Source organism: Pollicipes pollicipes, unplaced genomic scaffold, assembly GCF_011947565.3.
Source record: "Pollicipes pollicipes isolate AB1234 unplaced genomic scaffold, Ppol_2.1 Scaffold_3447;HRSCAF=4054_pilon_pilon_pilon, whole genome shotgun sequence".
NCBI lineage: Eukaryota > Metazoa > Arthropoda > Thecostraca > Pollicipedomorpha > Pollicipedidae > Pollicipes > Pollicipes pollicipes.
This window is the reverse complement of record NW_023596297.1, coordinates 36457762-36482615: the sequence shown is the minus strand read 5'-3', so window position 1 is coordinate 36482615 and position 24854 is coordinate 36457762. Positions and strand designations below refer to the sequence as shown.

Sequence of the window (24854 nt, the reverse complement as noted above, 5' to 3'; positions counted from 1 at the left end):
TACAGTAAGGCAAGCCCGCCGCGCGGCAGCAGGCCACGACACTGGCAGCATGGGTCCCTGTATGCCATATATACTACTGCTACCGGTGAGGCCTTCGAGTAGCACGAGGAATAGAGATGCGAGGACCGCGGCTCTACGAGGGCCCCGCCGGCACCGGCGGGCACTCGTCCTGCTTCCAGCTCACAGCGTCCAAACAGCGCGGCCTCACGACTGCCCTGAGGCTCCTCTGACGTCACACGGGTCCCGGTGGCGCGGCGTAGCGGTCGCTGCTTTCGATGTAGTCCGAGTCGCAAATGTATTTGCCTGAAATACCGCATTTGCAGTTATTTATAGTTAGTAGCTGCAAGACGGCGTGTAGGTCAGCCCCAAAATCACTCCGTTATGCAATGTCTAGTATCGGCGGACAGTCAGTGACACATGGCCACTGTTGTCCGCTCGTCGGCCTTTGCCGGTGGCAGCGCCTGTCCGCTACACCACAGCGGCATGAGACGGCCGGCCAGAGGAGGGAACAGCCGCTCTCACCCGACACGAAGCGCCGCTTGACCAGTGAGAGCCGGTAGCCGGAGCCGAGCAGCTGGAGCTCGGCGCCTGACAGCGTGCTGCCCTCGCAGCTGAACTGCGCCGCCAGCGTGCTGGGGCTGCCTGGTCCATGTGACAGCTCAAACCTGGTGGCGCGGGGACCGGTCAGGCGGGGCGGCGCCGCAGGCACCGCTCGGCGCCCGCCACCGCAGCATAGCGCACCGCACGCGCGGGAGCGGTGCCATTGGTCGCGCGACACGTCCGCTCACTGTACACGGACGCCCACGACATACCTCACCCTGGCGGCCACGGACCCATGGCCAGAGCACCCCCACCATCAAGTTCGGAGCTGCGACTCGGCGCAGCACTGATGTGCCGCGCTGGCGCGCCAGAACGATCAGCAGAAGGAACGGGGTCCGCACCAAACGATTCAAATGCGTAATGGTTTAGTCGAGCATTCCAGTGGGTCGCACGCATCGCGGGTCAATGAAATATGCAGTTGTTTGTTACCGCACCAGATACACCATTCAACAAAAAGGTTCAATGAGCAGGTAAAGGAACATCGCATCGTATATTCTACAGGTCATCATTCCCCACAAGCAACTTTTGGCGCGCTACAGCGTAGTACCTGGCTTTCAGTGCGCCCATGCCGTGGTCTTTGCCAGCTGCAGACAGCTCTGGAATCTTCCACATTGCCCGATTAGCGTCCGAAACCCTGCCAACCGATAAATGTTAACGCCCACCGCAGTACTTCGACAGGCCGATGGAAGGGGACGTGTGCAGCACGATGGGCCTGCAGTAGTCACGGGCGACTCGCATAGAGTGTCTGCGAGCCACACTAATCAAGCAAAACAACATTCTACTCGGCACCAAAGAAAGACCAACCGGTTTTCATCCGCAGTTATGGGTCTAAATCGCAACTGGTCAAGTAGCATGATTTTTTAACGAGGCCAGTTCAGAAAGCAATGGCCTCCGGACGGCCCACGCCACCAGCGGCTGAGAGCGAGCAGTGGGCGAGCGAGAGGTGGTGCAGCTAACCATTTTCCGGTGGGCTTAGAGTGCATGGCAGTGACTCCGCCGTCTACGGGCGCCGCCACCGTGATGTTCTGCAGGGCGCAGGGAGGCGACAGCGCGTCGCCGTTATACTTGTACTCCACCTGAGAGAGACACGACACTGACCAAACGCTGAACTTTGCGCTCGGTGTGTCTTAACACTCCACCCCGTGCCCTTCATCCACACGGCACACCACTACCGCCTGGCTGGCACCTGTCGAGCGCCTGGCCACAAACGCCCACCACGGTCCTGGTATCGTCGGGAGCGGCGAGATCGATCTTTCAAAGGCGCTCGATAGCGTCACCTACGACGTCCCCTTCACCAAGCTGACTTGGTATGGTGGTGCCGATGTGGGATGGCTCATTCATGAGTTATTTGAGTGTTCACGGGCAGGTGGTGCGTGCAGGACGGCTCACTATCCAGACGGCAGGTCGTGAGCACCAGGGCTCTATCATCGCCCATACTTCGTTTATTCTATCCACCAACGATCTATTGGGATACTTCACTCATGGTCGCCTCATATCCCACACTGACGACGCCAAGCACGCAGACTGTGCGCGACCAAAGCACCAGGCTGCCCGACCTTAAAACCTGATGTAAACTTACCATGTGCTAGCTGCAGTCCTGCCTCAGTGACAGTCCCCTCAAAATGTAGGCAATGAAAGCGACCGTTTGCTTCTTGGCTCAAAACGAAATTCAAAAAGTCCCTAGACTCTCACTCATATAAATGGTTCGACTATGCACGCCTCAAGTAGCATCCCTGCCTCAAGTAGCATCCCTATTCTAGATGTCCTAGTTGACTGGTCTGTCACGAGATGTGTATGTTCCCAGTGTCGTGAAAAATGCAAAGCGTTCCCGCCCCTTTGTACATATGCCATTATTAGTTCACCCCAGACATACTCAAGATCATCTCCCAGCAGCACACTCCCTTAAATTCCGCACTGCATGCACATGTGTGGTTGGACCACCAAGAGTCAAATGCATCATGCTACAAAAAGCACTAAATTTCGCCGCATGAATCACTACAGACCCCGACAAGAGTGCCGTCATAACTCTGGCTCTACATTTCCTGTGATGGTAAAGCATCATACGCTGATTAAGCCTCAAGTGCTCGGCCACGCCGGACCGGACGGCCGAAATGGCTACGGACACAACCCCTGGCCTCCCATCGGCCTCACTTTGAGGTCCGTGTGTGTGGGCTCGCACTTCCAGTAGGCCACTAGCTGCAGCGGCACCGAGCCGGCTCCTGGCCGCGTCACGATCTGGTGACAGAGTGGACGGCCGCCGTCGGTCATGGGTCCAGCGGAGGCGGGTATCTCCACCGACGGGGCCGCGCTGACAGCAGACCCGCCCCAAGCGCTACATAAACACATCCACGCGCACTCACACGCACACGCACACGCACTGAACAGACACACCGCACCATATCATACTGCCATAATCAACTGGCGATAGCTGGCAAAACGAACAAAACTCTGCTGAATTAATCATCTATGACCAAAGGCGGCACATTTGCCTACGCACAGTTCTTGCAATCGAACAACAACGCATTACATGACGACCATAAAAAAACAATTTACGACCTTCACTACCTCCACAAGGTCGCATTTTTTTCGCCGTACTTGATATTTGAGGATATCCACGTTGAAGTAGGAGGCGGATGGATTTTTCTCCGCCTGCTTCCTCAGCAGCGCCGTGAGGTTGTCCATTCGGAACTCGAACACGGCCGTATCGATGCCGCTGAGCTTGAGCTCCCTGACACACAGCGACGTACTGTCAGGCAACAAAAGAGTACAGCCATAACATCAAACAGGACAGCGTTCACCGGCGCACCAAGACACCGCGTGCTGGAACAAAGATGCCTGGACGGGCACGATCGATAACAGTGCGGCGTAGCAATTAGGAGAAAGGCAGCGCCGGACTCAGCAGTGAATGCTCATAAATTATTCAAACCAAACGCGCAAATGAACATGCGGGGGATAGGAGACACCAAAAGGGGACTGGTACGAAAAAACTCGGATTTCGTCAACGTGTGTTCTGGCTATCCATTACATATACATACATACCTACATGCATACATGTACACACACACACACACACACACACACACACACACACACACACACACACACACACACACACACACAACACACACACACACACACACACACACACACACACACACACACACACACGCACGCACGCACACACACACACACACACACACACACACACACACACACACACACACACAGATATATATATATATATATATATATATATATATATATATATATAACTAATTATCTCTTATGCCGTTGTTAAAGACCTTGGCAAACGTATATTTAATGAGTTTGTACGCTAGCTACAAGTTTTCGTAATGCCATCTTTTGTTGATCATTCAAGGTAAAAAGTAGCTCGCCGATGTTTTGGCATATTTTATTAGCATGAAGTTTTCGAATAGCTATTCCATTCTCAGACACGCAACACACAAGACATATATGTTTACGTATTGATGACCGTGTGACGTGGTGCTATGAGGTACCACTGCCCGTGTGAAGTGGTGCTGTAAGGTACCACCACCCGTGTGTCGTGGTGCTATGAGGTACCACTGCCCGTGTGACGTGGTGCTGTGAGGTACCGCTGACTGTACGACGTGGTGCTGCGAGGTACCACTGCTCGTCAAGCGGCGCTGAGAGGTACCAATGACAGTGTGATGAGATGTTGTCAGGTACCACTGACTGTGTGATGAGGTACTGTGAGGTACGCTGTGAGGTACTTCTGACTATGACGTGGTGCTGTGAGGTACCACTGACTACGTGATAAGGTGCTGTGAGGCACCATTGACTGTGTGATGAGGTGCCGTGAGGTACTTCTGACCATGGCGTGGTGCTGTGAGGTACTACTGACTGTGTGATGAGGTGCTGTGACGTACCAATGACTGTGTGATGAGGTGCTGTGAGGTAATTCTGACCATGGCGTGGTGCTGTGAGGTACTACTGACTGTGTGATGAGGTGCCGGTTGGGCAGAAGGCTCTCCATCCGGCCGGTGTTCTTCAGCCGGAACACCAGCGGCGCCGGCGACGGGTTGGACGTCAGCACCTGGACGATACCGGACGGAAACGACACCATGGTGTCGCCCGTCATCTTCACCTGACACCTGACGGCGCCCAGCGCACGGAAACGTCAGGGGAGGGGCTACCGACACCGACAACGGCGCCGCGCCACAAGTACGGCCCTCACCGGGCGCTAGCAACGCAGCTGAACGGTACCGCTCGTGGAGGCCCAGCTACCGGAACTTAGCGGCAGCTCACACATCGGGACGGAATGATAGGGACTGGTGTGGTGTCGGTTAAATATGGTTTCCTTATCATGGCTGTTAAGGCCATGCCTTACTGGTCACGAAGGCTTGTAATAAAGGTCCCGCAGGCGCGATCGATGTGCGCTAGGCTACCGCCGGGGACGGAAGGTAAACTCCACACAAAATGACATGCAAAAGTGATGTGCAGGTCGGGACAACGTGGCAAAATTCTTTCAGTTAGGTGCCAGGGAAGCCAACATGAATTCAGCCTGGTGGGGCCCGCCTCCTCTCCGCCGTCTCTACCTCCACCATGGTTCCTGTGCTGCTAATGCGCTGCCCTTTGACCTTGGATCCTCATGCCCAACCCGCCAGTCCGGCCTACCTTGCCCGAGGCGCATATATGCTGGGTCGACCTCCAACCTGCTCGATACTGATTGGTCGCTCCTGAGCAAAGAGAGGAGCAACAACCAGAGGACCCCACGGCACGTGTGCAATAGCGTGAACAAATATTGGTCTCCCTGGCACCCAATGGCTGAATTTTGTCATACTAGTGCGAGAGCACGCCAAACGACGGGCGCGGCTGGGACGAGGCGACAGTGCCGCGCCACCGCGGCCCAGCTGTACCGCGCGTGAATGGCCGCCCTCGCTGGCAGCTACCTGCTGAGCGGTCCCAACCGGTAGAAGCGCGCGTGCACGACATCGCGCAGCAGGACAGCCAGCGGCAGGGGTCGGTCATAGAGGGGCCGGCCGGGCGTCCGGGTGAGCACGGTGTGTGGTCGAGCTGCCATCGGCAGGTACTGCGCCTGCACCGCCGCCCGCCGCCCAGACCGCGACCCCACGTACACGGGGTTGTCGTATGCGGCCGGCGGGCCGGCGGCCGGCTCTGCACACCGGCAGCAGCGGCCGTAGCGGCGGGGCGCATTCGGCGTCCGTTCGCCGCCACTCCGTGGTCGAGGGCGCGGCAGGGAACTGCTCCAGGAGAGGTACGAGCACGAGTGCCCCGTGCACGAGCACGAGGCATTGGCCCGCCAGCCACACGTCCACATCCGGGGCCCGGGCGGCGGGCCTGGGGCGTAACGCGGCGGGCACCAGCCGCCGGAACCTGGCCTCAAAGCTGGCATTTGAACGTGGTCTTGATCTATCTGTAGGCGGGGTGACTCCTGTTCGGTGATGTCCGACCCGTATCTCGCATGAGGATTTGAAGGAACGTGATCCACACTGGAAAGGACATGACCCAATAGGAAAACGATTAGACGCAATAAAGGATGATCTGCAAGGAAAACGTCGACGAAAATCACGGCGTAATATATCGATGGTATGGCGTTTAAAAATAATGAGCGACAATAACTATCGTGGAATGCAAATGGCATATTCGAACCTAAACGATGCATGACCCATCCCGTGCCGTCTCCCGACGTCTGGCGGCCGACGCTGGGCAGTGCAGCGGGCAGACGGCGCTCACCTGACGGCGCCCGAGCCGGCGGCGCTTACCTGACGGCGTCCGAGCCGGCGGCGCTCACCTGACGGCGCCCGAGCCGGCGGCGCTCACCTGAAGGCGTCCGAACCGGCGGTGCCTACCTAAAGGCCTCCGAGCAGGCGGTGCTTACCTGACGGCGTCCGAGCCGGCGGCGCTCACTTGAAGGCGTCCGAGCCGGCGGTGCTTACCTGAAGGCCTCCGAGCCGACAGTGCTTACCTGACGGCGTCCGAGCCGGCGGCGCTCACCTGAAGGCGTTCGAGCCAGCGGCGCTCACCTTAAGGCGTCCGAGCCGACAGTGCTTACCTGACGGCGTCCGAGCCGCGGAAGTACGCGTGCACCACCTCTTGGAAGGCTACGGCCAGCGGCACGGTGTCGCTCAAGCCCAGTGTCAGCGGCGACGGGCCGCGCGAGGCGCCCACACTCGCCTCGGCCGACCGCGGCGCGCCGCTGCCAGCCGGCGACGGCGACGGTGACGGCGACGGCGTCGGGCCGCGTGAGCCAGGCGACGCCAGCGCCGGCGACTGGCGGCCGCGTGCGCCGCCCGAACCCTGCCCGGTGCCGGCAGACGCCACTCACACACGGGCACGGCAGCCAGCTAGCACAGACACGTGGCCATGTATAATCTTTATGCTCCCCCTACACACCAAGATCAAACAAACTGTTCATCACACCCAGCTCCTTCACCCCAAGGATACGTTATGAGTGCGTAATGTAAAAACAAAAATGGGGACGGAACTGGTCAATGTATTACAACACGAAATATCCCATCAGTCAAAACGGCAGAGCACCACTGAACCAGGCACAGACTGACCGCTGTTTCAGGTGGACAAGTCGTAATCTCCTGCCCCGCACGAGCAACGCCTTCAGACGAACCCAGGCTCGCGGCAGCCAGCCGGACCCACCTCCACGCTGCGACGGCTCGGCGGCCGAGGAATGGCTATTGACGAGAGCGTGGGCGTGGTGCCGCGCGCTGGCGCCGCCTGTGACTGGTGCTTGGGCGGCAGCGCCGGCGGCATGTCAGAGCTCTCGGCAAATATCTCGCTCAGCTCTGAAACGGGGCGCCAGAATCAGCAGAGGGCCTCGCAGAGATCAGCCCGCCTCGCAGCCTGGCCCGCCCGGCCGCACCCTGCCCCGCCCTGCCCCGACTCGGTCGGCTGCGGCCACCTACCGGCGTATCGGTCCGAGTCAGCCGAGGGGGCGGCGTCGGCGCGCGGGACGTAAGGAGCGCCGGCCGTCGGCGTAGACTGGTTCGACTGCGTGGGCGAGTGGAAGCTCAAGCCGATCAGGTCATTACTCGGCCGCCTGACGACAGAGAATAGCATGTTGATGTTCTGGTGATAATGCAGGTCATGATCACTCTTGCAGCAGAATATCAGCCGCATCAACAAATCACTGCAAAGGACACATAGTAGCAAATCTCCATGACACCGATGCATAACTATGGAGGGGCACGCAAAGCGTTTTGAAGCTTGTGGCACGCCTATCCCAACATTCGATAACACATACTGAGCGGCGCGATGATGTTGCTGCGCTAAGCTCGGTGCTGCACGATGCCGAGCCAGCTGTGCCGTGACAGCCGGCCGTGAGGCGAACACGGCCGGTGCGTCTGCTGCCCGACCGCAGAAAACCCGGTCACGGGAGCCGGGAGGGCGAGGCAGCCCGGCGAACACGGCCGGTGCGTCTGCTGCCCGACCGCAGGAAACCCGGTCACGGAAGCCGGGAGGGCGAGGCAGCCCGGCGAACACGGCCGGCGCGTCTGCTGCCCGACCGCAGGAAACCCGGTCACGGAAGCCGGGAGGGCGAGGCAGCCGGCCGTGAGGCGAACACGGCCGGCGCGTCTGCTGCCCGACCGCAGGAAACCCGGTCACGGAAGCCGGGAGGGCGAGGCAGCCCGGCGAACACGGCCGGTGCGTCTGCTGCCCGACCGCAGGAAACCCGGTCACGGAAGCCGGGAGGGCGAGGCAGCCCGGTCCAACGAGAGGTCAGTGCTGGACAGCCCGGTATGATGACGGAGAAGGCAGCGGAGGGGAGCCGCCGGCGCGTGGAGGGAGTGGACCGCCGGCCGGCACTCACTGGTGGCCGAGCTGCTGGGAGACGGACTGCGAGCGGCGTAGACCGGCGCTCTCCTCGGCGATCGTCGGGCTCTTACTCTGCGGGCAAGGGCGGACCAGCGTTCACAGCTGGCGCTCGGCGCCGTGCTGACCATCCCAGGCCAAGCGTGCATTACGCCGGGCTTGGGTGCAAAGCTTTGTTCGGCCATGGCCCCCACGAAACATCCCCATACATAGCCGGGCGTACACGGCCGGGGGCATACACGGCCAGGCGTCCAGTTTGCATTACACATGTCAGCACGCATGCAAGCTGCCGGGCACGCCCGCAAACCTACCGGCACCCCTTAAAACATCAGAAAATCGAAGTACCAATTGTTGAAAGTGCTGCAATGGTGATAATGCGGAGGTCTGGAGTTGCTTTGATTCAGAAATGAATAAAACAAACTGCTGTGTTATTGTCAACCTCAAAGGACTAAGAACACATTGTTATTTCATCCTGGCATCCAACTACGGGACAATGTTCATGCAAACCCGTCTGAGCTGTTAAACCCGAGCATTCGCTAAATCCGCTACCATGAATACCACTGGCCAAAAAATTAGACCAGGATGGACATGTGACCAGTGAAATGATCCACAGTTGGCTTAATTCTGTGCGCAGCGCTCCGCACTCACATTAGGGAGCGAGCAAAAAGCAGGCTAGGTCACCCGATGAACCAGTTTTCGTTCGACTGCAAGTAAGCCGAACAATCTTATAGCATTGATAACTTTGATATCTGCACGTCTTGTTGGGAGTCTTGCGTGGTCCACTCTGGTGGCCTGTACGTTCGCGAGGGTTCATCACCACACTTAGCCGACACAAAGTCATTTCAGCACCGGGCACCAGCCTGGCTCGGGTTAGCCCGGAGTCATGTCAGCTCCGGACACAAGCCCGGCTCGGGTTAGCCCGGAGTCATGTCAGCTCCGGACACAAGCCCGGCTCTGGTTAGCCCAGAGTCATGTCAGCTCCGGACACAAGCCCGGCTCAGGCTAGCCCGGAGTCATGTCAGCACCGGAGACCAGCCCGGCTCAGGTTAGCCCGGCGGAGTCAGCTCAGTCCGATGTCACAGGACCATCGCGTCACCAGTTCAACTGGGCGACTTCATCACCACATGGTCCAGCAGACGCTGACACTGTGGCTAGTGCCTGTAGAATCCGGCCGTGAGCGAGCAGCGGACGCCGGGTTCTGTCGTCCGTTAGCACGGTCAGAGCTGAGTGAGCCGGGTTCTGTCGTCCATTAGCACAATCCGGCCGTGAGCGAGCAGCGGACGCCGGGTTCTGTCGTCCATTAGCAGGTCAGAGCTGAGTGCTTGCGACACACCACACCCATGCTGGCACGGCGGACCAGAAAGCCCCCCCCCCCCCCTCCCTTCCCCTCGGGGTAGGAACCGGCACCGCTGCTGGCAGCACATTAGAAACATTCATCTCAACACCAGCGCAGCTAACCTCGAAAGTAGTGAACACTATGTCAGTAATTGAAGAGATAAGGAATCCATGTCTTAAATACGCACCTAACACCCCATGCTTCAAAAACAACCGCGCACATGACTTTCTGATATTTCCAAACCGTCAAACTGGTTGCTGAGGCGGCATCTCACCAATCCCATTAAAACATGCATTGTTCTTTAGATGTTGTTCATCTATATTTCAGTAGGGCATCTGATAACGTGCCAAACCAGCGTCATTTAAATCAGTCAAAATTGTATGGATGCTGCTGACGGTGATGATTTGGGCTTTGGGGCGCTTAAAACTGTATGGCATTGAAGGGAAAATCCTTGTCTGGTTAGGGGGCTCCACTGCAAAACAGAACACAAAAGTGGTGCTCAAAGGTAATAAATCTCAAGGAGAGCTAGAAGATAGTGGGGTTCCACAGGGGTCGATGTTGGGTCCTTTGCTCTTATAATTTTTGTGGATAATATTGAGATAGGATTAGAAAGGAAGACGCTTGAATTTGTTGACGAGATTAAATTGACAGCGTATCGAAAAATACAAACCAGGTGAAACTTGATTTAGAGAAACTAGTGACCTGGGCTCTGTGGCAGATGTCATTTCATTATGAGACGTGTAAGGCGACCAATTCAGGTGGTTCTGGCAGTGAGGACATGGCTATAAAATTGAAGGCCGAGAGTTGGACCAGGTCGAGGACGACAGTGGCTTAGGGTTATAATTTCCAGGAATTTAAAAACTGAGAAGCAATGTGGGGCTGCTAGGAGTAAGGCATTACGGATCCTGAGACTTATCAACAGAATGTTCATTACAAGAATAGGAATATTGTCAAAAAGTTGCGGTTAGTTTACGTCAGACCCCACCTTAAGTATTGCGTACAGGCTCGGTCCCCCTGTTTCCAAAAAGATATAAATATGCCGAGAAGAGCGCAGCAAAAAGCAACTAAAATTATAAATGGGACTTAGAATACCAGGATACGCTTAAGGCCTTGAATTTGTTCGAATTGAATTCGAACACTGATATATCGTTCACTTAGAGGGGCTTTGATAGGGGTTTTCAGTATCATGAAAGGGCTAGATAAGGTAGCTCTACAAGGAACACTGAAAATTACGCCGAGACTTAGAGAAGACCAGTTCCAGTTAGCAAAAGGTAGGAGAAGAGCTATGAAGAGGCAGATGTCATTTAGCCAAAGAGTAGCGAATCAATGGAATAGACAGCCGAACAAAGTCGTGAGAAGTCCCTACCTAGCAACATTAAAAAATAGTTTGGACAAGTTCTATAGGTCTACGGATCTCATTTATAGCTAAATTCGGGCAGGTCAGGTGGTCAGATTAGTTCAAGGATGGACAACGAACCTAGGGTATGCCAACCTCAATGAGTCCTTGTGGCTCCTTGTTGGCCTGATGCCTTCATGTCTTTATGATTCCTTGATAGATGGATTCTGCTCGTTTTTTTTTTCTTTTCTTTTCCATAAGTACGCACCGCTGCCTACCCAGCAGTGCACAGTCACGTTTCATCTGGCAGGAGCTTAGGGACAGACGTTTCCAGATAGATCCGTTCAAAACTGCGCTATTTCAACTACCAGATATCGCTGTCACACCAATGGGCCAGCATAACGTGCACAAACAAACAAACCAAAGACCAAGAGCATGCCCAAAACACACAACCACATGCACAAACCTCTCGGTTTGTTCCGCTAGAACACACTCACAGAGCACACATGCACATGGCTGTTACGTCCCACGTTATGGGCGCTTCTACAGCAATGGTCGCCGAGTAAGCAAATTTTCGAACTCACAAAATCCGACCGGTTGCATTTCATGCATTGCATGCTCGACATATACCTGGAGGCTATTGGCCACATTGAGATGACGGGGCCTCCGTAGCTGTGCCACATGGAACAGAACGTACCACTTTAAAAAGCGGAACGGAAATACGTTGCAGAAAGAACTATCAACAGTGTATACATGCACACAGCTCAAGGCGTCGCACAAACAACACCGAGGAGCAAAGAAAAGTATACACGATGGACGACATCAGAAAAAGACGAGAAAAAAAACGAGGAGTGCGGTCAGTCCTGCTCCTCGCCGGCCAGGTCATGCTCATCATGCTTAATGCAGTGCCGGCGAAAGCCGCGGAAGGTCGCGAGCGCCGCCTAAAGCAGGTGCGCTTGGAAGCCTTCGATGAAAGGATCCGGATACCGCATCCCTGTCTGTTTGGAAGGGAGGAACGTCGCTGACACAGAACAGGAGCACGAGCTGACGGCGGCTGGGAGAGGCGACATGAGTGGGCCTTATCGTTATGACCGTGGCTGCAGCCAGTCCCATAACTTTAATGACGCATATGAGTACCGCGCCTAAAACCACCATCAACTCCCAGAATTTTATGGTCAGAACTGCTTCATTAACCTGACATCAGTATGCTGGTCCGACGTTTCTCAGTCTCGCGGTAGGAGAGATAAGTGCCGGTGGCTAAAGGTCGCGGTCAGATGACCAGGGCAGGTCAAGCGCACCACAGCCATTCCAGGCCCTCATGCGGGGCCGTCTTGTGACCTCGTGCTGGTCTGCGAGGCATCTTGTGACCAGAAGGGTTCCCCCCCCCCCTCGACTTTGACTTTGACCGCCGTCTCGGGGTCACCGGGACGGCGCTCGTGCGAAAAGTGCCGCTGACCAGAGCAGCCTCCCTGCGATCTCACCGAGCCGGTGTTGGCTGGAGAGAGCGTCAGGCCGCTGGCCAGGTGGCGCAGTTCGTCTACGCTGGCCGATATCGTGCCGCCTCCGTTGCTTAGCGGGTTGATCTTTACGTGGATCTTGTTCGTGGGGTCTTCATCTGCGAGCAACAGCAAGGCCAACAATATTACTGCTTTGGTACATGCGGGGTATGCGACATACACAGCAGCCCATCGCCACGCGGTAAAAGCCGTCAGCAAACGCTGTCGGCAAGCATAGATCAACCTGTTTTCCCCTCCCCTCCCCCCAAGCCCTATGGTTGCTGGAATGCTAACCACACAGTTTCTTTCTTCATCACATCGGTGAAAAAGTTCACTCACACAAGGGTTTCAGTTGATTTGTGCTTCAATGTTGGACCTCAAGGCAAGGATCCAACTGGCGCCATACAGCTGCCACCGGCGCCCGTCTAGCGCCCGCGCCGCTTGGCCGCGACGGAGGCGGCTGGCTCACCGGAGTCGGAGTCACTGGACGAGTAGAAGCTGTCGCGTCGCTTCTTCTTGTCCGTCTCGAGCCGGGGCCGCACCGAGAAGCCCTCCTCGTCCACCACCGGGCTCGCCTTGTGGTTCTCCTCGCTGCAAGAGGGGCCGCTGAGAAGGCACCGTCCGTGTGAAGTCACCGACGCAAGGGCCGGGGCTGCACGGTGTTCGGCTAACGACACGGCCACACAGCGACAGAGCCAGCCGGGGTGGCCAGCAACAGGGCGCCCCGAGAAAACAGTTATCGTCTCATTGCGTTCCATTATGAGATGGACAAGGGCAGTAGCCATCTCCGCGGTTTAGGGGAAATATGCTCGGCTCGTAATCCAGCGGCACTGGGTACGAATCCCAGAGCGGGCGCATTGTTTGACACAACTGAAATGGAAAGGTCAGCTGGCACCCGGCCAACGAAGGTAAACCCGGGCCCGGGGCGGCCGTGCCGCAGCATTGTGCGGCACGTAAAAACCTCCGCAGTCCTGTATGGCAAAAGGGCGGAGGCAAAATTATCTGTTGAACTGCACGGCGCGACTTGGGTGGTGGGTTCGGGGTACACGCGACAAGCTGTGCCTAGCGGGTACTCTGAACCCAAAGTTAAACATGCAAACCATTCGGAATAAATTTGAAAAGTCTGCCCACAAGAAGCAACGTACAAATGTTTAGTCTTCTAAAAACATGTTCGCCCTAAAATCGGGCGATGTCTGAAGCCGAACACTGTCATGGCGTGAGCATCTGAACAGGACATATGAGACGCCAAGAAGCATTGGACAACAGCAGGGTTCTGCTAACATGCAAGTTACATGCCAGCCGACACTCCATCCTCCCCCGAACGGCGCGAAGTGATAGCGGATCCGGCGTGGTCACACTGGTTTCGTGGGCAATATTGTGAACTGCAACATGAGAGTCTAGATCTGATTTTCGGTTGGGTTTATGACTCTGGGCGTTACTGTGATCACCGTAGTTGCGAGCGCTTCAAAATGGCGCGTGCGATGACGTGCGATGCGCCACATTCAGTACAGACTTCCCACCGGATAGCTGGGGCATTGAGGGGATTTGCTGATGTACCTTATGATTACATCATTGCCACTTCGAGGTCTCTGGACAAGGGTAGTTGTCCGGCGAAAACATCACATCACTGGTCGCATAAACCCAATGAGAGAAGAATGCAATGACACAACTGTAAGAAAAAAATTAAATTAAATGGATGCACGAACAGAATGAACGGATGATGTAGGGAGATGTCACAATGAAAGAAACGTACAAGCGTAACGGTTACCATGTGGCCTTGCAAAGTCCGTACGTACCTGTCCGATTTCTCGTTATCCTTCTTTTTGGGCTGTTTCTCTCGCTTGCCTCGCCTTCCCCGTAGAAACCCTGAGAATATTCAGCATTCAGCGACTTCGAACACGTTTTGGAGGTCCGGCATTGCAGATCTCTGCTGAGTCTGGGTTTACGACTCAAATCCTGAACATGACACACAAGATGACAACAAAGCCCGTGTCTATTTCATGTTCATATGCCAAATGATGTTACTGCACGTAACATACTCATCCTGTTAACTACATGAGCAAATTACTGATGAATATACGAACAATACCGACAGCACTGCAAATATAGCTTAAAACATGAGCACTTAGGCAGCCTGGTCACAAACAATATCACGCACGAGTGTGAGGCACGCAACCGAAGTCGTGCAAACGCCGATTCTCATCGTCTTACTTCACCAAGGAGACGGCACTAGGTGCAACAGTGAGGCCCTGTTAAGCAAAAACACCCGCGACTACAATATAATGCACGCTAGCTACACAGCGATACATAGGTAGAGATGCATGTAAGACATGTGCTGGAAAGTCAAGGAGCATAGAAGAAAAACTTAACAGGCAAAATAAAGTAAATTGTTTTAACCTGAAGTCCAAGAGCTTCCCTGTTGTTGCCACGATGACAAGTCCCCTGAAGCATGCAAGGAAAACTGGTCTGCACAGGCGACGCGTCCACAAAAGCCATGGACGCTGGCATTGGGCAGCACATGGGGCAGAACATGAACACGGTTAAGACATTCCACAAAGGCGACCACGACCGGAAGGCGGAAACAGGGTCCAGGCAAGCAACATCACGTGGGGACGACGCGGCTGAGACGCGTGGTGGTTGCAGTATCAGCCTGCCCCGCCGGCGGTGGCTACAGCATCAGCCTGCCCCGCCGGCGGTGGCTGCAGCATCAGCCTGCCCCGCCGGCGGTGCCTGCAGCACCGGCCTGCCCCGTCGGCGGTGCCTGCAGCATCAGCCTGCCCCGTCGGCGGTGCCTGCAGCATCAGCCTACCCCGCCGGCGGTGCCTGCCCCGCACGCTCGGCACCAGTACATGAGTCATCCAAATCACGGAGCTGACAGGGGCAAGACTGCATAGCAACGTCTTGACACGGACACGTGAATCCAAAGTTCATTTATGTCAAATGCATCCGATCGCGCTGATTGCGGTGGGACCACAAATATTGGCAAACTGCAAGCAGGCGTCCAGCTCCCCCCCCCCCCCTCGCGGCAGAACCCGGGGAAACTTCAACCTGACGAAGACCACTGTTCGCCACACAGAGCTTCCCAGGAGCAAGGCAAAAAAGCGCAAGAGCTATCCCAACAAGATCGTTCTAACCCAGCCCCGTTTTGGGATGTTCCGCCGCCCCTGACCGATTGGGGGGACGGGGGGAGATAGCACACCCCTCATATCATCTCAGGGTCTGATGGTTGGATCAGAGAATATCCAAACGGTTGTCGATGACCTGGCCAATCTCACGCAAGAGTCTTGAACTGACGTGCCACATGTCTGATTATGTCACAGATCTCCCAAAATAGCTCCGGTAGAATATTCCAATGCGCCGAGGGTTCTCGGCAACCGAAATAATGCCCATATAGCTTTGCACCGAACAGCACACGAAACAGCGCGCACCTGCATGCCACAGTCACAAAATAATGAAGCGACTTTAGCAACATGGGACACCTAAGATCATCTTATATAATTTGTAACGGACATCAAACGAACGGACGTGCACTTGTAAGCCGGACGCATTGCAAGACGTTAACAAAGTCCAAAGTCAACGTCAGGTCAACGTCGTTTCATTTCATCAGAGATGATTATGTGCTCTTTCGGGGCACGTCAGGTACAGAAACGACTGGCCTGAAAATGTGTCCATTATGCGGACTTGTTTACCACAACCGGGCACAGCAATCGTCTCCACAGATACGAAGCAGCCTCACATCACCACTGCAGCTTATGATACGACGCACCACCAATACTGTATCGGGCGACTGACCAGCACGAACAGAAAGTACACCCAGTCATTGAACTATCCCAAAACTAAGCAAAACAAGCACGGAGACTGCAGATTCTGCATGTATGGGAAGACGTCATGTGAGACACCCCTGATGCTCAAACACCTCAACTGACTGGCCTGATATGGAAAACGCACTCAGAACGCGCCGAATTTATCATCTGGCAGGCCACGGTGATCGGATGGGCCTACCTGGCACAGTTCGCTCGGAGGAACGGCGGCTTTCAACACTCCACGCGGTCGCGGGGTAAAGGGAATGTTCCACATTTGAATAGATTGAAGCGAGCATCAGACATGATGGAACAAGCTCACTTCGTCCTATTTGTGATATCACCATTGGTATAATCTAAGTGGAAAAGCTGCTGTAGACAGGACAATTTCTCTGTTTAGTAAATATGCTTCTCAGCACGTCATTGCTTAATTACGCCATCGTACCTTGCAAAACACTGAGTGAGAGCCAAATGACAGCCGTTATACCTGTCAGGAACGCCAGATATGAACGACTCGACAATTATATTTGTATTGGCCTTGATCGCGGCATGGCCAATGGAACTGCCGGATTTGAATGGCGTTATTATGGCGCTATAGATGCCTGGATGACCTTGATGTCTCCTCGAAATAGTCTGCACATGTTCTCGGGCGTGTAGCTCAGGAACAAAAAGGGTTTAGGTATTAAGACGGACGGGGCTGTGAACTACACCAAATCATCTCAAAGATGCCTATTTTAGTTAAAACCCCCATACAAGAGTGAAACACTCCATTTAAGTAGTTTAATCCTAGCCTGATACAACAAACGAACAGTTCTGCCAACGCACGCGTACCATACTTAGTTCAATATGCGAGAAACCCAGCGTAAAACCAATAAGTGAGTTCCATGTGGTGCTGTTTTCCGACAATCTCACACACCATGGCAAGGACATTCCGCTCATTAAGACAGCGACGGAAGGTCATGACACTTAAGCCCGCACACGAGACCGATGATGAATGGCATGCTGAAGCCAGCCGGGGGCTGTCCACGGCCGACTGGCGCTCGCAGCCCGGCCGAGCCCCTGCCTCAACCCGCCGCGCAGACAACCACACCCAGGCACCACCACTACCCAGCGGCCGCAGCCGCGTCCCTGCCGCGGCGGACCCGGCGTCCGAGCGTGCGCGGCGGGGCTGGTGCCGCCGTCCAAGCTCGTGCCCTCCGGACCGCCGTCGGAACCCGTATTTACACTTGGAGGCCCTGAGCTGCTGTCCGCGGCCGATGGGCGCGCTGGGCTCGCCGGCGCCGCCGTCCGGGCTGGCGGCCGCCGAGCGGAGCGCAGGGGCGCCGCTGCCGGGCGAGCTGTCGCCGCCGCCACCGGACGCCGCTGTCGGCACACCGCCCGTTATCGAAGCGCCGGCGGGGCGCGGCGCGCCGCTGGCCGCCCGGCAGCTGGGCGGCGTCCGGTGCCGGGCTCCCGGCGGCCGGCGAGAGCAAGACAGCGAGAGAACGAGAGCGATAGACAGAGAGAGGGAGAGAGAGAGGGGAGGCGCTAAGAGAGAGGAGCGGCGGGTCGCAAGCACACTAAATCACATGCTACACGCAATCACCCACGGAGAAATCGCGGCTTGAAGCGGATCAGTCAAACTGGTGAACGTCGACTCTACAACATCGGGCAAGCCATGCTGGGCAGAAAACAGGCAACACCGCGGCGGCGCACTCGTCACTACACGAAGAGGAGTTCCAAGCCGAGTGTGCGAGTCGCTACGTGCCGGTGCCGCGCCTACCTTGCCTGCCGACGGCGACGGTGGCGGTGGCGGCGGCGGCAGCGGTGGAAGCGGCAGCGGCAGTGGAGGCGGCCCGCGCCTCCTCCGGTCCAGCCGAGCCCGTCTCGCTAACAGCGTCCGGCGTCGAGCCGAGCGAGGCGGCGGCCGGCGCCGCGGGCACCTCCTCAAATTCCAGCAGCACTGGCGGAGGCGCATCGGCAATCAGTGCGCGGAGCAGCGCAGCACCGTGCAGAACAGTCGCCCGCAGTCCACCTGGCTACATACGGCCACACAGCCAGACACACAAACGTTCTTTACACATCGTCCCGAGATGGCAAGGTCGAACTAATGTTTAATGACAAAGTCCACATCAAAAGAAGCCGACAGTCCTGCCAAAAGCGGCGCCCACCTGGTTTCTCCAGCCCCGTGTGCTTCGCCAGCGCGAACTCCTCCAGAAGCTTGATCACAGTTTTCTCGTCACATTGCCGACGCAACTCGATGTTAACCTGCGACATGAGGCATGCCGCAGGTTAACATTAAGGGCATGAATGGCGCGGCACGCAGCATAATGTGAAACCTCAGATACCTGCAGGGGCAATCCAAAGGGAATGCTTCACACTTGAAGATATTGGAGCAAGCACCACAAAAGATGAAACAAGCTCACTTAAACTACTGGCAAACTTTCTACGCGGAAGCTACTCTAGACAGCACAATTCTCTGTTTAGTTAATATGGTCATCAATATGCCATGGTCTGATGATGTCGTCGTACCTCGCACAACATTGACACGACACACTTGTAAGAGAATGGACAACCCAGTCAGCGATTATGCCAAGATATGAGACCATAAACCGGTCATGCAACAGTCAAAGCAATGCAAAAAGCTTACTTCTCGTATCTGCCTATGGCTTCCGTCGAATATCTTGACATAGTTGTCCAGGAACTCTTTCATCTGGCACAAATAGTTTTCTTCTAATTCTTGGAAGTGCTGAAATGGCGACCGGACAATATTTTTCCCGTACGCCAGCAAACAACAGAGATGGGGGGGGGGGGGGGGGGGGACTGGCGCCCCACAACAAACATAGTGCTTTTTTGCACAGCCCGCCTTACATCACGGCGCTCCAGCTCTGTGGTCCACGGTGCTGCCGTAATGCCGGTGCCACTCATCTTGAAAGTTCTGATGCTACTGATATTCATCACTGTTATTTTATGCAAACATTGATTACTAATATTGCATGATGGATGCTCATATCTGCAATATTGATGTTCTTTATATTCAAACTGATCTGCGTTCGAGATTATGTGACTAAACAGCGGGGCCCAGCCGTCAAGCCACCGCCTACCCGACACGAGACGACCATCTTGCGCTCGAAGTCGTCGCGCACTAGCCGGTACTTGTCGACGAGGGCGCGGTAGTCGTCGGCCGCCTTGCGCAGTTTGGCCTCGGCCTTGTCGGCGTCGCGGCCGGCCGGCGCCGCCTCCTGCAGTCGGCGCAGCTCGCCGGCCCGCTGCTGGTACAGCTCGCGCGCCTTCAGCACACTGGCCGTCAGCTGCTGTAGCGACTGCACCACCTCCATCGTCGGCGCCTCCTCTTCCTTCACCTGCCAGCGACCGCCAGGCGCGGCGGGGCGTCACGAGCGCCGCCCGGCCCGCCGCGCAGGTGCCCACGACCGGAGGTGTCACGGCAGCGCAGCAATCGATCTGACCGTATACCACACTGTAGTGGGCAACAACAGCAAGCGATGCGAACGGCACTGTGGCACCTGGCCATCCGTGTTTAAGACTTCCACTCCTGCTGGTGCTTCTTCCTGTCCTGTCTGTGTTAAGACTCCAACCCTGGTGCATCTCACTTTCTGACCCTTGTTTAAGACTCCCGTTCCTGCTGGTGCCCCTCCCTTTCGGTCTATGTTGGAGACTCTCGCTCTGGTGCCTGCTCCTGTCCGGTCCGTGTTTAGGACTCCTATCCTAAGCCTCTCCCACTTCAGTTCGTGTTTGAGACTCCCACCCTGGTGCCTCTTCCTGTTCGGTCCAAGTTTAAGACTCTCATCCCTGCTGGTGCCTCTCTCTGACTGGTCATGGTTTAAGAATCAACTGTTGGTGCCTCTCCCTGTTTGGTCCGTTTTCAACACTTCCACGCTGACAGGCACTCTGCTGGTGCCTCTCCCTGCCTGGTCTCCATTTAAGTCTCACCCTGCTGGTGCCTCTCTCTGTCTGGCCTCTATTCAAGAGTCCTATCCCTGCTGGTGCCCCTCCCTGTCCAGTCTCTGCTGAAAATTTCCATCCCTGCTGGGCCTCTGCCTGTCCAGACTTTGTCAGACTTCCACCCCTACCGATGCCTCTCCCCCAATGGTCTGTGGCTGGCGAATCCAACGCTTTGCAACGGAAACTGTAATCAGATATGCGTGACAGACTGCACAAAATGTGTGGCCATCTCCAAACACTTCCACCCCTGCTCACATTACGACTCACCACCTTCAAGTACAGGCTGGCAAGGCAGCAACCGTCTAACTGCGCAAAAGACACCCCAGATAAACAAAATGACAACACGAACATCTGTATATATATACAGCTTCCCGCTGATTGCGGCGCGGCCTCCGACTCCAGCCCGCCCATGGCGGCGCACCAGGCACACGATCTCGCCCAGTACAGCGACTAACCGTCTTCTGACGCTTGTGCAGGTCATCGCTGAACTTCTGCAACTCCTTGAAGAGCTCAGCCAGCCTGTTGACGGCACTCATGTGGATGGAGGAGAGCTTCTCCGAGGAGGAGCGCAGCAGCGTCCAAAGCGGCCCGAACGTGCCGTTAACGCCGGCATTGCTCGCCTTGTGCGCCAGCTTGGCTAGCATCTTGGAGTAACTCTCCTCCAGCATCGCTCTGAAATCGACACCATCAGGTAGCAATCTGACACAATGCTTGGAGATTCTCTCTCTGTTATGAGCATACTATGCAGTCTGAGCAGCCCCCCTCTAGCCTCACCAGACTGGGGACTGGATAGGGAATGGTCTGGCATGGTACAATAATATATTGTGTACTCGCCATGTCACACGGAAACCGGACAATACTAGGGCGGTGCATTCACTCGATACCTCTGCTTCTGAATGTGGCAGTATTTAGGTCTGATGTTCACCATATAATGACTTAAATGACAGAAAAGTCTTATATAAGCATTGAACACATGCAATATTAATGTAATGGGGCCCAGTGAGCATTTGTTTAAAAAGCCATCTTGCGTCTTGTGCGTGTCTATAAGGCTTTGCAAAACTCTGCACCTGAGGCTATATAGCATTGCCTGCCTCTCCCCTTGGTAGAAGGGCAAGCACGAGACCTCTTTAACAACACCTCTTTCTCACCTCTCCTTGAAGAAATCTGCAAGCTCTTTGCTTGCATTTTGTCCATGCTTTGTGTTCTGGTAGAGAACTTCAAAACCGTTATTCTTCTCGCCCTGCCAATGAAAAAGCATGTCAGCATTTCGGAAACATGCTTTAGTAGACGAAACATGATGCGCACAAGAGATGAACACATTTCATATGGTAATTTACATACTTTATCCATGTGTGGGAGGGCTGTCAAGAATTGTGGATGACAGATGGTTCCAGAAATGTATCCAAATTGTGAAATAGTTAACACAAATTTTAAAAATGAACATAAATATATTAGGTGACACATGTTGCTGCAGCAAAGTACTATAGCCCACAGGGCTTAAGGACATGACTGTGTTTTTTTATAAGGTCATGTTTCCCCAGAAAAGTGAAGGATCAGTTGCCCTATTTTTTCTCTTTTTTGAAAGGCTTCAATAACAATTCAGCATCATAATTTCTCATTTAAATGCAAAAATCATCATTTGAAAGCAAACAAATCACTCCAATCACACAACTTATTTGCTGTCAAGCTGCAGGTACATGAGGGGCAGCTATAGGCACGGCAATGCCGCCTCAGTGGCTTGGACATATCTGCAAAATCCGCAACATCTCAGGGAGTTTTAAACATTTTTTGTTGAATCAGTGATCTACAGCCTCGTTTTCAAAGGCTTACAGATTACAGCGTGAAAAACCAGGGCTCCGTAAAGTATTCTGCCACTGTGCCCACCACATCAGTTGTTTCACTGCAAGATTATGCTGTTGACCTGGAATTTCATGGTCAAATGGCATGGGTCAGGGCTCACACAACAAGCACTGCTTGGTGTAAGCTCTGATCCCAGAACTTTGTCTATTCAAATGATTGATTAAATATTTCAAACAAACATAGCTTACCTACAGGATATTCATACTTACCCAAAAATAGTCACAGAAATCTACAGTCATTGTTGGTGTTCACACAGCACATGAGTTAAGATGTTTCATAACATGCGGCCAACTCATACACAACCATCTTCAAGCTTGACTGTTAACAGCTTCACATGTATATCTGAAATCATCAGAAAAAAAATGTTTAAACACCTGAAATATTGCACAACAGCTTTTTACCAATCAAGGTGTCAATATTTCACACACACACATAAAGGTGGGGTCATCCTGGTAGCATACTGGGTCAACCATCAACCTACTTCCAATGAAAGGGACACCCAAAATTGGCTTGTAGCTTACAAGTCATCAATACATGGGTTTTATTGTCTCCAATGATCCCTGATAAACAGGAGACGGAACTGTCATCCCGGCAGCCACACTATGGGGCTTCACAGAACACTTCAATCTCCTGAAAAAATACCCTACACCATAGCAAAGTTCAGACCATTCAGGTGGTCAAGCATATACACTATGTGTTCTCCAAGACCTGCAGGCGTCCTACAAATTGCTGTCAGTGACAATAAATCACCCTGTAGAAAGTCCATCAACTGTGCCAGAAGCTTGGGTATCATGGGACTTGTGCAAACTACAATGGTATGTTCAACCTCAACCTCACATGTGCCAAACTCAGCCCAGGACACAATGTGCAGGATTTTTTAATTACTTCAGCACAAAAGTGTTTTGGGATAATTTTATGCAAAATATTCTCATCTTCCTCATCCCTTGAAACATTGGCTCCCCATATGGTGAAACTTCCAGTACCCTGCGCCAAAGTACCAGCCTTGAAGTGTACAGTCTGCTGAAATTCATGATGTATGCGTATGAGCATCAGCTGAAATTTGGGCCATATCATGCTACCCCCATGCTAGACACAAAACCAGAAATGGTGATTTGTCAAATATTAAACTTTAGCCTTACTTTGCAAAAATATAAAAACACCTTTGGGTATACTAAGAATGATTTATTCAAAACTGCCATATCCAATTCCTCCAAACATTTTTTTCACTGTGCACTGAAATTAGTGAAGCATACTGCTGAGCCCTATTTAGGTGTTTTGAGCATATCTGCTCTGAATTATTTATTCAATATTGCCAAACCAGACATTCCCAGCAACAGCAACATGTAACTTTTACATTCTTGAAATGAAGGCCAGTAAAGCAAAACATCAATAAACTATTTCTTAACCATGTGGCCAATCCTCAAAAATCCATTGATAGCACCAGATACCTAGAAGACATCCACAGTCTGAAACTCACAACTGCATGTAACAAGCTCAGAACAGGCCAGAAGAGATTTATTTTTCAAGCTGTTTACTGGAGATATTGTTAGCATATTTGGCTGATGTCCCTGTGTAGCAGGCTAATTCCTTGAAACATCACCTTTCTGTGATCTGGAGTTGGCTGCAACTGAGAGCTAAAATCTGAGTACTCAGAATTATCTTAACATGGTAGCTGTCATGTTGCTGCCATGCCCAGCACATTAGATTTACACCCATTTCCTACAGATTCACTGCTGGAAAGTCAAAGTTGTGTTTACCACAATCATTTTTACTTTTACATACTAAATATCAGGTGATGGTGGCACACAATATATATTTTAATATTAATGGTTCTATACAACCGGTTCTTAATGGGTTAAGCACAGATAAGCAGAAAATCATGACAGGAATGCAGTGCAGCAGTCGATGATTTGGCCTCTGGTATCCAGCATGTGTCAACCAAGGTATTCCTTCCGTATTTCCATACAACTAGGCATTGGTTTCCAGTTCGAGCGAGAATCAAGCATAGCATGACGGCGACGTGGTAAGACCTCATGCATCACGTCACATTAATGGTTAATACATTCTGCGCAAGTCCCAACATGACCAAAAATGTGACTGTGTGTGGCACGAGACCGTCGCAGTCATTCCCAAGGCAGCTAACTCTGTTACTAATAGCGCTACTAACTCAACAGGAATCAGTCGCGTTCTCCTGACAGCGAACCTGCGGCCCCTCCCCTTTTTAACCTGCTTGTCTAGCGCCGATCCATCCCCAACACGATCGCGTACCAATAACGCCCCACACCGAGCAAATTAACCTACACCAAGGCCATATGAGAGGGGTAAAAACGTTCGGTGCTTCTCGCTTCATCTTCGCTTAACGCTAAAATGACGTCACTGGCTCAAGAGCTTCGACGCGCGGCGGGTCGTGATGCGAGGCGCCCGGTGCGATGCTGAGAGGCAGTTGAAGCCACCTCTGTGCTCGATAAATTTTTGTAACTGGGTCAGGATCAGCTCACAGATTTAAGCGTCCGATCCAGATCATGACTCATAGCCGTTCCAATTTTGTGTAGCTCAGTTCAGATTCATCGCTTGCATTGAATCATTTGGCTCACAACTCAAGCGATTTGCAAGATTTAATATCCGGTTCAGAGAGAGAGAGAGAGAGAGAGAGAGAG

At 53.8% G+C, this 24854-nt stretch overlaps 1 protein-coding gene across 1 annotated transcript; it reads right to left on the bottom strand.

Annotated features, from left to right (window-relative positions):
- On the bottom strand, positions 1-24511 carry LOC119092509 (F-BAR domain only protein 2). Its single transcript, XM_037215469.1, has 25 exons — positions 24424-24511; positions 22407-22539; positions 21486-21577; positions 20793-21009; positions 19479-19736; positions 19025-19123; positions 18546-18642; positions 18165-18337; positions 14993-15179; positions 14392-14461; positions 13065-13186; positions 12581-12714; positions 11730-11771; positions 8426-8502; positions 7521-7654; positions 7255-7400; positions 6880-6900; positions 6656-6786; positions 4578-4733; positions 3196-3328; positions 2752-2835; positions 1558-1676; positions 1148-1234; positions 523-665; positions 1-303 (listed from the first exon to the last, which is right to left on the bottom strand). Exons 2-25 carry the CDS (start codon positions 22434-22436, stop codon positions 233-235), a joined length of 2823 nt encoding a protein of 940 aa, XP_037071364.1. The 5' UTR covers positions 22437-22539; positions 24424-24511; the 3' UTR covers positions 1-232.
- Between the last annotated feature and the right edge of the window lie 343 nt (positions 24512-24854).

Bases quoted from the DNA above. Each gene is read 5' to 3' on its own strand.
- LOC119092509 (XM_037215469.1), bottom strand. From the start codon at position 22,436: ATGACTGTAGATTTCTGTGACTATTTTTGG. The intron at 12,715-13,064 runs GTGAGCCAGCCG...TGTTGCTCGCAG, and splicing joins GTCCAGTGACTCCGACTCCG to ATGAAGACCCCACGAACAAG. The intron at 4,734-6,655 runs GTAAGCACTGTC...GGGCGCCGTCAG, and splicing joins CGCGGCTCGGACGCCGTCAG to GTGTCAGGTGAAGATGACGG.